At 42.6% G+C, this 16,980-nt stretch overlaps 1 protein-coding gene and 1 non-coding gene across 9 annotated transcripts in view; both read left to right on the plus strand.

Annotated features, from left to right (window-relative positions):
- The window catches only part of CERS5 (ceramide synthase 5), a 35,482-nt gene extending 18,754 nt beyond the window's left edge, over nt 1-16,728 (plus strand). For 2 of the 8 annotated variants that reach the window (XM_036298813.1, XM_036298816.1), the window contains 9 exons: nt 1,452-1,557; nt 2,362-2,492; nt 3,175-3,232; nt 4,949-4,999; nt 8,246-8,338; nt 9,885-10,013; nt 10,112-10,218; nt 13,717-13,873; nt 16,408-16,728. In XM_036298813.1, coding sequence (XP_036154706.1) covers nt 1,452-1,557; nt 2,362-2,492; nt 3,175-3,232; nt 4,949-4,999; nt 8,246-8,338; nt 9,885-10,013; nt 10,112-10,218; nt 13,717-13,873; nt 16,408-16,557 — 982 coding nt within the window. In that variant the 3' untranslated portion in view covers nt 16,558-16,728. Of the gene's footprint in view, nt 1-1,451; nt 1,558-1,915; nt 1,956-2,361; nt 2,493-3,174; nt 3,233-4,948; nt 5,000-8,245; nt 8,339-9,884; nt 10,014-10,111; nt 10,219-13,716; nt 13,874-14,428; nt 14,430-14,959; nt 15,069-16,407 lie in introns of those variants that run through there. The other 6 variants (XM_036298819.1, XM_036298820.1, XM_036298821.1 and 3 more) reach the window with 5 other exon arrangements.
- LOC118652355 lies at nt 3,828-3,962 on the plus strand. Its single transcript, XR_004966598.1, has one exon. It is a non-coding gene; the product is annotated as a small nucleolar RNA SNORA51 (small nucleolar RNA).
- Nucleotides 16,729-16,980: the final 252 nt, after the last annotated feature.

The raw sequence follows: 16,980 nt of genomic DNA on the forward strand, positions 1-16,980 counted from the left end.
TTGACCGGAATCGAACCCGGGACCCATGAGTCCGCAGGCTGACGCTCTATCCACTGAGCCAAACCGATTAGGGCTACAACACCTTCTTTTAGATAATAAAACCAAGACTCAAGATTTAAGTGACTCTGTCAAATTTATATGACTTATTAGTGGTATAATCTAGGGCAGAGATTGAATACTAATAGGTAATTTCTTTCTCACCCTTCCTAGTTTCCTTATTTCTTTCTTCTAAGTATTTCCATAATCTTTTTATTAGGCAGGAAGGTGACCATGACCCAGGATATTTGTAGTTAGGAAGAGCTCAGCCTCAGTTTTACTTTTCCCTCCAATTAAGATCTTCTTAATCTTTTGATATAAGGAAAACTACCATTTATTAAGCACCTTCCTGGTTCCAGGGTCTTCACATACATTATCTCATTGTATACTTACAAGATTCTTCTAACATTTTAATGGTCACATGAATCATTTGGGGATCTTGTTAATAAAGATTCTGATTTTGCAGGTCTGGGATGGGGTTCAAGATTCTGCATTTCTAAAAAGCTTCCAGCCGAAACCGGTTTGGCTCAGTGGATAGAGCGTTGGCCTGCGGACTGAAAGGTCCCAGGTTCGATTCCGGTCAAGGGCATGTACCTGGGTTGCGGGCACATCCCCAGTGGGAGATGTGCAGGAGGCAGCTGATCGATGTTTCTCTCTCATCGATGTTTCTAACTCTCTCTATCTCTCTCCCTTCCTCTCTGTAAAAAATCAATAAAATATTTAAAAAAATAAAAAAAATAAAAATAAAAAGCTTCCAGGAAAAGCCAATAATGCTGTTGGTCTGTGGACTTTTATATTGAGTAGCAAAGATGTTGGTTGATATTATCTTCATCTTATAGATGAAAAACTGAGCCTTACAGAGATTTAATACTGTCCAAGTTCATACAGGCAGTAAATGGTAGACTAGTGATTTGACCTAGGTCTTTCTGACTTTAAAGCTCTAGATGTGCCGAGACCGGTTTGGCTCAGTGGATAGAGCATCGGCTTGTGGACTAAAGGGTCCCAGGTTCGATTCCGGTCAAGGGCATGTGCCTGGGTTGCGGGCACATCCCCAGTGGGAGATGTGCAGGAGGCAGCTGATCGGTGTTTCTCTCTCATCGATGTTTCTAACTCTCTATCTCTCTCCCTTCCTCTCTGTAAAAAACCAATAAAATACATTAAAAAAAAAAAAAAAAAAGCTCTAGATGTGATAAGGGAAGGCAGGGAAAAATGGAAAGAGAGCTTATGGCCCAATATTTCTTAAACAGGTCACTTCTCAACTAGGCCAGTGGCAAAATTCAGGATAAAATAAAAAAGTCCTGGCTTCCAGCCAGGTGTTACTCCTTTTTCCTCCCCATCAGCCCCCTAATCAGGATCTTTCTTTCCTGATTAGCAAATCATATTTAGAATTGGCTTTTGGGCTTTCTCTATTACAGGTTTATTGCCAAACCCTGTGCACTCCATGTTGGCATCCAGGACAGTGGTCCTTATCAGCCCCAACCCAATGCCATCCTTGAAAAGGTGTTCATATCTATTACCAAGGTAAGTGGGCAAAGAAACAGAGAAGATTCCTATGAGGGATTGCCCCATAGGGCAAGGGAAGATAGAGAACAAGTATCTCCCAAGTGTACGGATAGGATGGGATGATCTTTCCCATTTGGGTAATCTCTATAGCTATGAGGAGAACTTTATCCCCTCAGGGATATACCTTTGGGCCAGGATCTAAAGTTTACATAATTTGAGTTGTAGGCCTAGCAGCCTCCACCACCCCTTGCCCCCAGACAAATCATATTTTAGTTTTGTTTTTCCCTGCTCCAGCTTTTGTCAGTATCTAGTTACATAATTAAGATGGGGACCGATAGCCTTTGCAGTTTGGATTTTTAATATTTTTTTTACTCAGTTTGGGCTGGAGGGAGAAGACCAAACAAGGACGTGTATAGGTGAGTGATAAAGGTCCTTGATGTGTGAAATAGTACTTTTGTGATGTGTGAAAATGACTTTTTTCTTTAAATTGTTTTCAGAGAGCAAGGAAGAGAGAAAGAGAGAGAAACATCAGTAATGAGAGAGATTCACTGATTGGCTTGACGCCCCATACTGGGGATCAAGCCCGCAAACCGGACATGTGCCCTAATTGGGAATTGAACCATGACTTCCTGATTCATAGGTCAAAATTCAACTACTGAGCTACGTCAGCCAGGCTGAAAATGACTTTTGAGATGAAACCTGGAAAGATAAACATCACTTAAGCCACTGTAGTTATCACCCATTTGCCACTCATCTAGTGAAGGGATTTAATGAGATGTTTGAAGAAAAAGGGATGTTCTGACTCTGGTTATATATCTACAGTATCCTGATGAGAAAAGGCTGGAGGGCCTGTCAAAGCAACTGGACTGGGATGTCCGAAAAATCCAATGCTGGTTTCGCCATCGGAGGAATCAGGACAAGCCCCCAACACTCACTAAATTCTGTGAAAGCATGTAGGTGTTCAGAGGGAGGTGGGGAGTGAGAAGGGTAGGGTGTGACTGGACTGAGGTTTTCTTTTTGGAAATTACTTATATTATTAGGACAGCAGCCGATGAATGTGCAGAGTTAACTGTATTTATTATAGGCAGGAAAGAAGAGCATGGGGAGACTAGTCACCCTTTCTTGGACATGCTTGCCACTAAGCTAAATGTAGTTTCCTTTCCCAAAAACATAGATTGGGAGTGAATTCCTATAACTGTACTTATGTAGGTAGACATGCACACCCTTGTACACCTTGATAGCAATAGAACCAGCTTGCTCTAAATGGACTTTTTAATGGATAGCATCCCTTTTCTGGGCATACTATACTTATTTCACTGGGTTTTTACTAATTCCCCTCTGGACACAGAGCACTGTATTTATCCTTGTGCAAAGAAAATATTAGGCATTATCAAGGAGTATGAGATGGAAGAAAAGTTGATTAAAGCCAGTAAACACTTGTGGAAATCTATTTTAAACAGCCGAAAGATGTCTCTTTTGGCTTTTGAGGTAATAGTATTTGTCCCTATTCTGGGGATTTATCTTCTTTTTCACCAGTAACTATCTTATCTCCAAATCTGCTATCTTGACTTCTTTAGCCCCTAAGACTTCCTTTTGAGTGAATATTCATCTAACCTCTACTCTTTGCCCACCCAGGTGGAGATTCACTTTTTATTTATGTATATTCTGCTACGGAATTAGATTTCTTTGGTCGGTGAGTGTGGACTTTCTCTGATCTTCTTTTGGGTTCTAATCATGCCCACATCTCTAGAGAATAATTGGTATTGATTAAATCAGCATAATGCACAATTCTTTACAAAGCACTTGACAAAAACCTCATTCTTCCAAAGAGGAGACAGTTACAGAAATGCAGTCAGTAACTCGTTAAAGTGGATAAAATAGGTATAAGTCCTGCTTTTCAGTTAGTTGCCAGAGTCGAAGAATTTCAGACTTTTTGATTTCTGATTACACAGTTTTTATTTCACAGCACCGCCCTATTTTTCTAAATGATACAGTTAAGGTTTCAAAATATATGAAGCAAAAAGAGGCAGAACTAAGGATGGGGATAGACACATACACAATCAGATTGTGTGTACTTAAAAGATTTTAATACTCTCTTATCAGTAATTGACTAAATCACTAGACAAAAAATATCACTAAGGATATAATTTTGTACAACACAAACAATTTGACCTAATTGACACTTATAGAAGAACACTACACCAACAGCTGAAGAACATATATAATTTTTAAGTGCACATGGAATGTCAACTAAGATAGACCATGTGATAGGCCAGATAATAAATCTCTGCCTCCTGGTGCTTACCACAGGCTGTGTTCTTACACTGACTGTACAAAAAGAGGAGGCAGAGTAAACCCACCCCACATACACTCCAGCCTGGGCCCTTTGCCTGGTCTGTATTGTGACTGGAAAGGGGGCATGGAGAATGAATGATGAATGAATGAATGAATCTCAGTAAACCTTAAAATACTGAATTCTTAAAATACTGAATAATATGTTCTCTGGTCATAATAAAATAAAATTAAAAATCAATAATAATAATGAAATATCCAGAAAATGTTTGGAAGTTAAACAATTCTGCTACATAATCTGTAGATCAAACAAGAAATCAGAAGGGAAATTTTAAAATATTTTTAATTGATCGATGCTGAAATTACAATATGCCAAAATTTATGTGATGCAGGTAAAGTATGCTTAGAGAGCAATTTACAACTTTAAATGTTTATGTTAGAAAAAAACGAAAGCTTTAAAATCAATGATCTAATAAGATCTGGAAAAAGAACAAAGTTAAATAAGTAAAAATTAATGAAATAGGCATTAGACAAACAATGGAAGAAACTAATAAAGCCAAAAGTTCAAATGGTTCTTTGAAACATTTGATTAAATTTGATAAAACCCTAGAAAAAATAAATTATCAATATCAAGGAGAAAAAGGGATTATCACTGTAGACACTGAAAGGATAATAAGACAACATTATGAATGATTTAATAGTAACAAATTCAACAACTTAGATGAAATGGGCAAATTGCTTACAGGACATAATTAAAACTCCATTAGAAGTTATTACTTTTGACTTTTGAATCTTTGATATGGAGATCTTTCTCTTGGTTAACAAATGGAATTATTGTCTTCCTGTCTTCCTATCTCCTCTATCCCAGGTGATGATGCTTTCAAAAACTATCTTAGAGCTCTCCCTGCCCTTATTTACCTCAAAGCATGATTTTTCTATTTGTAATAACACTTTAAGTCCTAGAAGAGAAATCTAGATATTTATTTACCCTTCAAGGGTTTCTAAATTCTGTCAAGAGGGATTACTTTTCACCCTATAGCATAGAGAGAACAGGATTATATAGGTGAGCCATGGGAGAATTCTGAAGATTGACCTGGATTATCTGTTTTTTTCTTAGTCACCTTGGTTTTGGGACACCCGACAGTGCTGGCATAGATATCCATTTCAGGTAGGATCTGAGCACTTACGTATGTATATAAAATGGAGTGGGGGACAGTGCAAGCACAGGACAGATAGCACATATCCTTGGTATTCTTAAGGGGTCAGGCTGAGTCTCTGAGTCATATATACAGGGTATCTATTTCTAGGGCCCCCATAGCTGTGAAATCCAGTGATCTTTTTGTTCCAGTTCCCCATTATCCTCCTATCTAATAATAGAGAAACATGGTAATTAACCATAACTTCACTACCCTTCCCATTGGCTAATTAGCGAGATATGCAAATTAACTGCCAGCCAAGATGGCGGCCGGCAGCCAGGCAGCTGAAGCGAACATGAACATGAGACTTGCTTGCTCCAGTGATGGAGGAAGTCAACGTCCCCCGCCTGCCACAGCTCAGCTCTGAGCTCTGGATGAAACAATGTAGCAATTATAGAACCTAAACAAACCCCAGAAACCTGCTTTCAGCCAGCAAAGCCTCAGAACTTAGAGCGGCCAGTGATGGCAACAGAGTGTCAATTATAGAATCTAAACAAACCCAGGTACCTGCTTTCAGCCGGCAACGGCCTCAGAGCTGGAGCCTGCTCTCAGCTCCAGTGACAGCTATAGAAGGTAAATTAATCCCAGAATAAAAAAAAAGGAAAAGAAAAAAGGAGAGGCTGGGAGCTTCAGTCGCCCACCAACCTGAAAACAGCCCTCAGACCCTCACCCAGACTGGCCAGGCACCCCAGTGGGGACCCCCGCCCTGAATGGGGTGTGACCAGCTGCAAACAGACATCATCCCCTCATCCAGGCTGGCCAGGCACCCAAGCGGGACCCCCACCCTGAAGGGGGTGTGACCAGCTGCAAATAGCCATCATCCCATCATCCAGGCTGGCCAGGCACCCAAGCAGGACCCCCACCCTGATCCGGGACACCTTTCAGGGCAAACCACCCAGCCCCCACCCATGCACCAGGCCTCTTATCCTATATAGTAAACAGGTAATATGGAAACTGACCCTAATAGCAGAAGGACTGGGAATGACTGGTCACTAGGACACACACTGACCACCAGGGGACAGACGCTCAATGCAGAAGCTGCCCTCTGGTGGTCAGGGCGCTCTCACATGGGAGGAGCTCTGCTCAGCCACAAGCCAGGCTGATGGCTGCCAGTACAGCGGTGTTGGTGGGAGCCTCTCCTGCCTCCTCAGCAGTGCTAAGGATGTCCAACTGCAGTTTAGGCCTGCTCCCCGCTGGCAAGTGGACATCCCCCGAGGGCTGCTGGGCTGCCAGAGGGATGTCTGATTGCCATCTTAGGCCCAATCCCCTGGGGAGCGGGCCTAAGCCAGCAGGTGGTCATCCCCTGAGGGGTCCCAGACTGCGAGAGGGCACAGGCCAGGCTGAGGGACCCCCCCATTCCCCCCACATGCACAAATTTTTGTGCACCGGGCCTCTAGTCCTATCTAATAAAAGAGAAACATGCAAATTAACCATCCCTTCGCTATGTTCAAGCCACACCCACAAACCAATCAGGAGTGAGTTTGCAAATTAACCTAACTAAGATAGTGGCGGCAACTGAGCTGGAGTGAGCAGGAGGCTTGGGTTGCCCCTGGCGATGGAGGAAGCCAAGCTTCCTGCCTGCCCTAGCCAGCCTGGGCTCTGCTCAAGGCTACAAAGTTTCAATTACAGAAGATAAATAAATCCCAGAAAGAAAGGAAAAAAGGAGAGGCTGGGAACTTGGGTCGCCGGGGGGCGTGGCCAGCCTGAAAACAGCCCTCAGCCCCTCACCCAGGCTGGCCAGGCACCCCACCGGGACTCCCCCACCCTGAAGGGGCTGTGGGAAGCCTGAAAACCGTCCTCAGCCCCTCACCCAGGCTGGCCACACCCCCATGAGATGAGGGTCCCCACTGGGGGGCTTGACCAGCCTGCAAACAGCCCTCAGCCCCTCACCCAGGCTAGCCAGGCACCCCAGCGGGACCCCCCCACCCGGATCCGGGACACCCTTCAGGGCAAACTAGCCAGCCCCCACCCAGGCACCAGGCCTCTATCCTATATAATAAAAGGGTAATATGCAAATTGACCCTAACAGCGGAATGACTGGTCACTGACACACACTGACCACCAGGGTGTCAGACGCTCAATGCAGGAGCTGCCCTCTGGTGGTCAGTGTGCTCCCACAGTGGGAGTTCTGCTCAGCCACAAGCCAGGCTGATGGCTGCCAGTACAGCGGTGGTGGTAGGAGCCTCTCCCGCCTCCTCAGCAGCACTAAGGATGTCCGACTGCAGCTTAGGCCTGCTCCCTGCTGGCAAGTGGACATCCCCCAAGGGCTCCTGGGCTGCCAGAGGGATGTCTGACTGCCAGCTTAGGCGCGATCCCCTGGGGAGCGGGCCTAAGCCAGCAGGTGGACATCCCCCGAGGGGTCCCAGACTGCGAGAGGGCACAGGCCAGGCTGAGGGACCCCCCCCCCAAGTGCACAAATTTTTGTGCACCGGGCCTCTAGTATTCATTATATTCCCCTAATTGGGCTGGAAACAAAAGCAGCTTTTTGGCACTTAATGAAGTGCTTTCTGGTTCAGGTGTCCTTTTTGAATCAAGGGTTACTTGGAGTCCCCTTAATCTATACTAGAAAAAGGTCAGGAGTGGAAGAAAAAAAGGCCTAAGTGTATTTAATCCCTTGAAAAACATTAATTGCCAAAAATTTTAGATACACTGATTTTATTGTGCTGTAGTATGTATTAACTTTATCTGATCTCTAAAAGATGAGAGCTGAACATATATATCCTATATAATAAAAGCCTAATATGCTAAGTGTCCGACCCATCGACCAGTTGCTATGACACACTCTGACCACCAAGTAGGTTAGCTTGCTGCTGGGGTCCAGCCAATTGGGACTGGGCAAGACGGGCCGGACACACCCTGGAGCCCTCTCGCAGTCTCTCCCTGGCCCCGATCATGCAGTGGGGTCCCTCAGCCTGGCCTGCACCCTCTCGCAATCCGGGACCCCTCAGGGAATGTCAGAGAGTTGGTTTCGGCCTGATCCCCTCAGGCCAGGGCGAGGGACCCCACCAATGAATGAATCCATGCACCAGGTTTAAGTCTCCATACCAACCCAAAGCCTGTTGTTAGCAATTGAAGATCTTGGAAGACGATGGGGAGAAAAGACTTAAGTCATTTCTTATGTTTTTTATGGATATTGGTCCTCCAAGGCAGAGATAGTTGCAGAGATAGAATGAATCTTTGACTGGTTGGTATTCTAACTACTTCTTTCTCTCTTTCAGCCTCTTACAAGTGGGCTTTATTATTATTATATCATGGAATTGGCCTTTTATTGGTCTCTAATGTTTTCTCAGTTTACAGACATTAAAAGAAAGGTAAGGACACTGGTTCTCTTGATTCCCAGTAACTTATTGCATCCTCCTTCCTAGAAGCTACCATTACTGCCATTGTGATGGATTCTCTGTCCTAACTGGGACCACAGAAAAGGGAGAAAGTAGGTTTGATGGGACTATTAGCTCTTTGTAATGTTCTCAGAAATGAGACTTGACTAATGAAGAAGTATATTTGAGGCCTTCAGGGTAGCCAAGATGAGAACAGTTAACCACTAAGCATACCCTTTTCTTTATTTTTCTCCAAGGCTCTTACATGTGTAAAGCTCAGGAAACTAGTCAGAACTAGGGATAGAAAGGCATGATCCAGGACAGGTCTGAATCCATAAAGGGTAAATTTGGCTTGGCATTAGGGGCCCTGGTTCTCTTTCTGCTTTTCCTTCTTGGTGACCCCACTTAAGGAATTTCAACTGGAGGGAGTTCTACATTATTTCGTTTACCGTTTTCTTGCTATTATTTAGGAAACAAAGATTCAGAAAAGTGAGTTGACTTGTCCACATAGTGACAAATTTGGAAATGACTTAAGTTTTTTATAACTAGACAGAATCTTCACCTCTTATTGTTGTCCACCTGACATAATGTAGTTCCAGTAGCTCTAGCCCTAATCTGTTACTAACCTATGGTTATTTTTGGTGAGAAAACCAAAATTAGCATTTATGGGAATGGACAAACTAATCTGGGTTGTTATTTGTTACATAACCTACAAACTTGATACTCAAATCAGGTGCTTTTCACTCTCCTATGGTCAGGAGACACAGGTCCCCTTATTAAAATTTTATTTTAATACATGACACAAATATAAAGGTTTAAAGACATACTAGAATGTATACTTTTGAACCCATCCCCAACTCAAGAACTAGAATATATCACTGTATCTGTCTATGTGGAAAACATAACTTTTCTTCCTTGTTTCTCCTGCCTTCTCCCATCTTCTGTTCCTCATTGGGCTAAGACATATTTATTAGCTATGTCTGGTAACTCAGGTATTTAGAGATTTCTTCAGGTCTACCCTTGGCATTGGAATCCAAGAAGAAATTAGAGCTTTTTGTATTTTTTGTTAATCCTCACCAGAGGATATTTTTCCCTTTAATTTTTTTAGAGAGAGTGGAAGAGAGGGAGTGAGAGAGAGAGAAAGACAGACAGACAGACAGACATTGATGTGATAGACCAACTGGTTGCCTCCCGGACATGCCCCCTCCCCCCCCCAAACCTGCAACCTAGGTATGTGTCCTTGACCAGGAATTGAGCCAACACCCTTTGATGTGCAGGCTGACGCTCCAACCATTGAGCAACACCGGCCAGGACTAAATTAGAGCTTTTAATCTGCGTTAAGCTTTATTAACATAGATTATGGGTCACTGATACAGAGAGTTTGGGTCAAATGCTAGGCAGCTTTTTAATGGAGAGTTTAAACAAAATGGAACTTCTAAGGCTGGGATAAGATCTTCAGAGAACAATGCAGGGCATTGAGTTGGCTAGCATCTCTATGGCCTTGCCTATACCTGCTTCTTCTATTTCCATTCCTTCCTAGGACTTCCTGATCATGTTTGTGCATCACTTGGCCACCATTGGGCTCATTACCTTCTCATATATCAACAACATGGTTCGGGTAGGAACTCTGGTCATGTGTCTACATGATGCCTCAGACTTTTTACTGGAGGTAAGACCCCAATTTCTTTTCCCTCATTATTCCTCTATTTCTCTCCTTTTCTTCCTGAGAACAGGCTTTCTCCTCAATTTAATTCTTTCTTCCTCCAGGCAGCCAAGCTGGCCAATTATGCCAAGTATCAGCGCCTCTGTGACACCCTTTTTGTGATCTTCAGTGCTGTTTTTATGGTCACTCGTCTAGGAATCTATCCATTCTGGTAAGTGTTAGAGCTGTGGAGCTGTCGTAGGAATGTAGCTAATGATACCTTTTGTCAGTTTAGGGAGTAAACCACCAAGAACCCTGATGCCCTGCTTTTTCCTTGACCTAACCTAACCTTTGTGGATTCTCACAGGACCTCAGTTCCCTTGCATAGTATTTCTAGTGAGGCATGATCTAGACCAGGGGTGGGCAAACTTTTTGACTCGAGGGCCACAATGGAGTCTTAAACTGGACTGGAGGGCCGGAACAAAAGCATGGATGGAGTGTTTGTGTGAACTAATATAAATTCAAAGTAAACATCATTACATAAAAGGGTATGGTCTTTTTTTTTTTTTTTTTTTTTAGTTTTATTCATTTCAAACGGGCCGGATCCGGCCCGCGGGCCGAAGTTTGCCCATGGCTGATCTAGACTCAGAGTATCCAACTCACTTGGCTGTGGCATTCCTGATTCATCTCTGAGGAACAGTCCTCATTTTATGCCTAAGTAATTCATTTGCGTTCTTTTGTGCTGATCACAAAATTCTCAGGCTCTTCTTGCTTGTTTTCCTGCTCATATCCTTTCTCCCACCCTGACTAACACATACACACACACACACACACACACACACACGCACGCACACATGCCTCTCACTTCTACACTCACTACTTTATGGTACAAAGTCAGTGACTCTGTCAATTGGAGATCACGCTTAGTCTGAGGGAATCAGCTACCAACTATTCTATATGTGCCTGGGGATCTGAGTCCTAGGATTACGATTAAAATTGCTGTCCCAGTTTTTTTTGCATATTTGAAGTAATTAATAATACAACTTACTCCATCAGTTCCTATGGTTTATATAGTGGAACTTTGGTTCTTGAACTTAATTCATTCCTGAAGGCTGTTCAAGAAGTGGTTTATTCAAAAACCAAATCATTTTTTCCCATTTTTTAATTAGTAAATTGAATGAACTTGTTCCAGACCCCAAATGTTCCAGACCCCTCTTTTAACCTTTCTTATATGTAGTACATGTCTAATGTACTGTTTAATCTATAAACACTTTACAAACAAAAAGGACATGAAATGTAAATGAAAATTTAACAAAGAGGAAATGAAATGTGCTGTAAAAAATAAAAATTTGCATACATACTAGAACTTACCTTTAATGTTGAGAGCTATTAATGACTGAATATGGAGAGGAGGGAATGGAGGGATATTGTTGGGAAGGGGAGTCCCCTTCCATAAAAAACAGCTGTTCTCCTGGGGTTCTTTCTCTCTTTTGTCTCTTTGCTCCACTAGAACTTGGTTCAGGCTCCCTGGGCCTCTGTCTCACTAAAAACCTATTCAATGATGTTTGTTTTTATCTGCATTTTAACACTTGTCTGAAGTGAAACACTGCATTGTCATTGAACAAGTTTATTGCATGATTTGCTACTTCTTAGGGTGATATTTCTCAATAAAATTTTGCATTTCTCCTCATTTCCCAAACATTTTCTTGATTAGTGAAGTAGGAATATCCCTCCCCTTCTTCTCTGAAGAGAGCTCTTCAGCTGCTGTCTGTTGCTGTTCCCTCTGAAGGTCAGCTCAGTGTTGTGGTTCTCACCATCACCTTCATCCACCCCCAAGCCATGGACTTGCCCAGAGACACAATATCCTCAACAACAGACATAGGCTCATCCTCTAAGCCCTCAAAGTCTCTTTCAGCAGCAGACTCAGGCCACAATTTCTTCCAGGCCAATTGCATGGTTCTGGAAGACACTTCCCCCTATGCTTTGTCTCTAAGCCTCAAACAAGTGAGAATGTTAAACTATTCCTTCCAGAACTCCCCAAGAGTTAAATTAGTTTTAGATGTCACCTCAAAACATCTCTGAAGCAGTGCCTTTGTGTAGTTCTTAAAAATTAGAAATGACCTGCTGGTGCATGGGCTGGATAGGAGGAGTTGTGTTAGGTGGCAAGAACCTAACAGTGATGAAGCTGTACTCCTCCACCACCTCGGTCTCCAAGCCTGGAGGGAGGGAACACTGTCCACTACAAGAAGTGCTCTGAGTGGCAGTAGTTTTTCCCAGAGGTATTTCTTCACACTTGGAGCAAAATTTCATGAATCCACTCAATAAAAAAAATTGCCTGGTTACTTAAGCTTTGCTATTAGCCCTGCACATCACTTTGTTATTAGCCCTGCACATGCAACTTATTTTTCTTGAAAACTCATGGTTTTCAGAATGGAGACCAGTAAAGGCTTCAATTTAAAATCCCCACTTGCATCCCACACAACAAAAACGTCATCCTGTCCTTCATCGGCTTGTGTCCTGGCAGTGACTTCTCCTGTGTGATGTAAGTCCTCTTTGCATTTTCTCCCAGAAGAGGCTTGTCTCATCACAATTGAATTCTTATTGATTAGTGAAGTAGGAATATCCCTCCCCTTCTTCTCTGAAGAGAGCTCTTCAGCTGCTGTATGTTGCTGTTCCCTCTGAAGGTCAACAAATAAATCCCTTGGCCTCTACATATTCTTGAAAATCTGTCACAAAATTATCAGCATCTACTGTGTTAGAGCTAGCAGCCTCTCTATGCCTGACTACACTATGAATGCCACTTATTTTCTTAAATTTATCTAACTATCCCCTACTAGCCTTAAACAAATCACTTTCAACACTCATTCCAGGGGTATCTTTTAGGAGTTCAGTATGCAGCATTTTCACTTTTTCACATATCATTGTCTCCGAAATGCTACATCACTGGCTGCTTTTCATTTGTCAAAATCAACAATTTTTCTATTTCTTCAATTGCCTGTGATCTTTGTTTCATGAGCACTTTCACATCTTTAGCAACATCAGCTCTCTTGGTGGCCTCTTTATGTTTTAAAATTGTACTAGTTATTGATTTCATCATGCCATATTCAGTAGCCAAATTAGATATGCAAACACCTCTCTCATACTTTGCAATTATTTCTTTTTTAAGCTCTATCGTTCTCACAACTTTCCTTTTCATTTTGCTATCACTAACCTTCTTAGGACCCATGTGACTTACTATAATATTTAATAATAATAAGCAGCAACTAAAGCTAAAAAATATATATTTATAGCACAATTTCCTGAAATGTTAACAATGTGAGGTTTAGTGGTAAACTGACTCATACTCACGCATTCTCTCCTGTTTGTCACCTAGAGACTCGTGATTGATCATACAGCATGAAAGGGTTGTTGGGTTGAGAACCAAAGTTTTGTTTGACAACCAAGACATTTTTTTCCATGAACAAGTTAGTTGAGAACCGACTTGTTCAAGATGGGAGACATTCGAGAACTGAGGTTTGAGTGTATATGTATCTCCCCTTATCCCTAATGATAGAAAACTTCATAGGCTGCCTTCCTTTATTCTTTTCTCACTGTGGATGAATATTCATGGAACTTCAACTGAGAGAAGGTACAGGGAGAAAACACAGGTTCTGCTTCTCAGGGAACTCAGCTTCATCCCTATCTGCCTGGCTTAGACTCTACAATCTGACCGCTGGTCTCCCTCTTCTAGGATTCTGAACACAACCCTCTTTGAGAGCTGGGAGATGATTGGGCCCTATCCCTCCTGGTGGCTCTTCAATGGCCTTCTCCTGATCCTACAGGTTCTGCATGTCATCTGGTCCTACCTAATTGCACGAATTGCTTTCAAAGCCTTGATCCGAGGAAAGGTGAGGATGAAAGATGGCTTCTTTCCTTGGGGCTGAGTAGAAAGATGGATATTACTCAATAGACCTTCTCTTTCGATCTAGCTTGGTGAGCACCATCTACACAAGAGGACTCAGCAAAAGGCCTAGCGATCCATAGTTTTCACCTTTTCTATAAGTATGAGTGTTTAGCCTTTTAGGACATGACTTAGATGTAAAAGGAAGGCTCTTCCTTCTCCCTATCCTTTAGAAATGACTGTTGTTAAATAATGAACAGAAAGTAGATTTCATATTTTTGTTTTTGTTTTTTAGCTGGGGAGCCTTTTTTCAAGGAAATCATATGCAGAGCTCCAAGATAAAAACTGTAAAAGCAGAGATTGCTTAGGGCAGTGGTTCTCAACCTTCCTAATGCCACGACCCTGTAATACAGTTCCTCATGTTGTGGTGACCCCCAATTTCATTGTTACAAATTGAACATAATTAAAGCATAGTGATTAATCACAAAAACAACATGTAATTTTTTTTTTTAATATGTAATTATATATGTTTTCCGATGGTCTTAGGCGACCCCTGTGAAAGGGTCGTTCGACCCCCAAAGGGGTCGCGACCCACAGGTTGAGAACCGCTGGCCTAGGGAATGGCGTTGATTCACAAGCCACCTCAAGATGACCACACTGTGATGTTCAAGATATGGTTTATGTAAGAGACCAAGTACTGGCCTCACCCCACTGTTGTATGAGGCAAGGGTCTTAAGTGAGAAGGGTATTTAGGATTTCAAATACCCATCTTATGCCCAGAGCCCAAAAGCACAGAGAGAAGTGTCACTTAATGATAAAATTCATAAGTGAATCCAAGTTCTAAAGCAGTCAGGCTTTAATCAGCCTAAGGGCTGTGGATTCAGCCTTCAATAATACAGAATCCCAAGGGGGAGGGGCTCTGCTAGAGGACACAGTGACTCTAGGACAAAGGGATGGAATGTTACCTGGGCATGTAGGACCTCTTATGTCTGTTCCTTACGGCTGCAATTGGTTACAGACCTTGCTCAGTGTGCCTACGCATCTTACTGTAGCTACAGACATCTCTTTTCTCCCGCTTTTCTTTCCTGACCAGGTGACTTACCCAGGAAGGATTACACCCAGATTCTGTATTCTCCACTCTTTTCTCACCTCCTTCCTTTTTTCTATGCCTGGCGGGAGCTGGACAATTTCGTCTCTTGCATGTAAGTGTATTTGTGCTTTTAGTATTCACTGAAGTATGTCTTTCCGAATGTGTTTCTCTTCCTTCCTGCTTTCCTTCCTGTTCCCGTGTTTTCTGAAAGCATGCCCACTCTCCTGACCTTGGTGGGGCCATTGTTGACTGGAGCTCAAGCTGCCAGATTTTCCTAAATGGAGTCTACTCTTTTCTTTTTTTTTCCTTTCCGTTCCCCCCCAACCCCCCTTTCCCTTTTTGAGCCTCCCTTTACTTCAGATCTAGACACACTGTGCTCTCTGGTAGAAATTTTCTAAAGATCAGGAATCAATTAGTTATCTGGGGTCAGAAGTCAACAGCTATTATAAACCATAGAATCTTAGGGCTAACCAAATCAAGTGCCCCACTTCTTAGAAACAACAAGTAGTTTTGTTTCCTTTTTACCTTTATTTATTTACTTAAAAACAGCACATATTTATTATCCTTTAGTTCTGGAGGTCAGAAGTCTGTCATAGGTTTCATTGGGTTTCTCTCTTTTACTTTTATGGTCCATGGTAGAGAATTTGAAATATTTTGTTTGATATTCAAGATAATTTAGATTTGAAAACACTGCCCTAATCCAAACTCTTCATTTGAAAATATAAAACAAAAAACCTGAGGTTAAGCAGTCAAGATTCACAAATAGTAGCATGATTGGGACTGGGACTCTTTCTCCCTTGACTGCCAATCCATTTTTCACTATGTGGATCTTGGGAATGCCAAAGTTGCACAAGAGAAGTGATCTTGCTTCCAGGAAAAGGAAGAAGATTGGAGAAATGGTGTCATAGGATATTGCTAATTGCGCCCAGAAAGAATAGAACTACTGAAAAAGGCCCAGTATGGAACATTTTTGGAGACAGAACAAAACTCAGGATAACCAATATGAATAACTGCAATCACCATTACCACTGGAAGATAGACACAATGATGACAGTCATATGCATTATTTATGTTGGCCTTTTTCTATTTTTTGAGATGGAAGGAGAGAAAGGGTGTCTGGAGTATCCCTCAAACCTAAATCAGAACTCGGGGAATGATTTCAGCTCTCTTAGGCTGGTCCTGAAAGATACACCCCTCAACCAAACTAGCTACTTATTCCATAGAGAATAAAAACAGAAATGATGAGAGAGAAACCCAGGAAGCAGGCAAAGGATATTCACAACAGTAGCCACGGTCCAGATAATATTTTGGTTTCAGGTGCTATTTCAGGTGCCACCAGAAAGTAGGCCAAATTGGGAACAGTGCCCAAACATGGGCTCTGTGGGCTTTGTCTTAAGTTTCCAGAAAAGTTCTGTCCTCACCTTTCCTACCTTTGGCCCCATCCCACCTAGGTGTCTAAAGATGATCGCAGTGATGTGGAGAGCAGTTCAGAGGAAGAAGATGTGACCACCAACACAAAAAGCTTCCGTGGCAGCAGCTCCAGCAATGGTGCCAATTGGGTGAATGGTCACATGGGAGGCAGCTGCTGGGCTGAAGAGTGAAATGGTTGGTAAGGGGACTTAAGCACATGGACTTGTAGGGCCACCGGCCACCTACTCTTCTTGGGCCTCCCCAAACCTGCACTCCTGTGACTAGGGATCTGCAGGCACTGAGGAGAATCAAAGAAGCAAATATTTTCACTTTTTTAAAAAACTCTGCTATTTTGTATTTAATAGCCTCCAGGTTCTTTCAATAATATTTACTGTGTGTGTGTGTGTGTGTGTGTGTGTGTGTGTGTGTGTGTGTATGTGTGCGTGCGCATATGCATGAGTTTCATTACCTGGGTTGGAGCACAAATCTGAACTGGGGCCTCTAGCCTTGCCTGGCCCACCTCAATCCCGGATTTGGCTGCATCTTGAATTATACTGATTCTGGACTATCACCTCCTTTGTTGCCCATGACTCTTGAGGCTCTGGCCATCCGAA

This window comes from Myotis myotis, unplaced genomic scaffold, assembly GCF_014108235.1.
Source record: "Myotis myotis isolate mMyoMyo1 unplaced genomic scaffold, mMyoMyo1.p scaffold_m19_p_3, whole genome shotgun sequence".
Lineage (NCBI taxonomy): Eukaryota > Metazoa > Chordata > Mammalia > Chiroptera > Vespertilionidae > Myotis > Myotis myotis.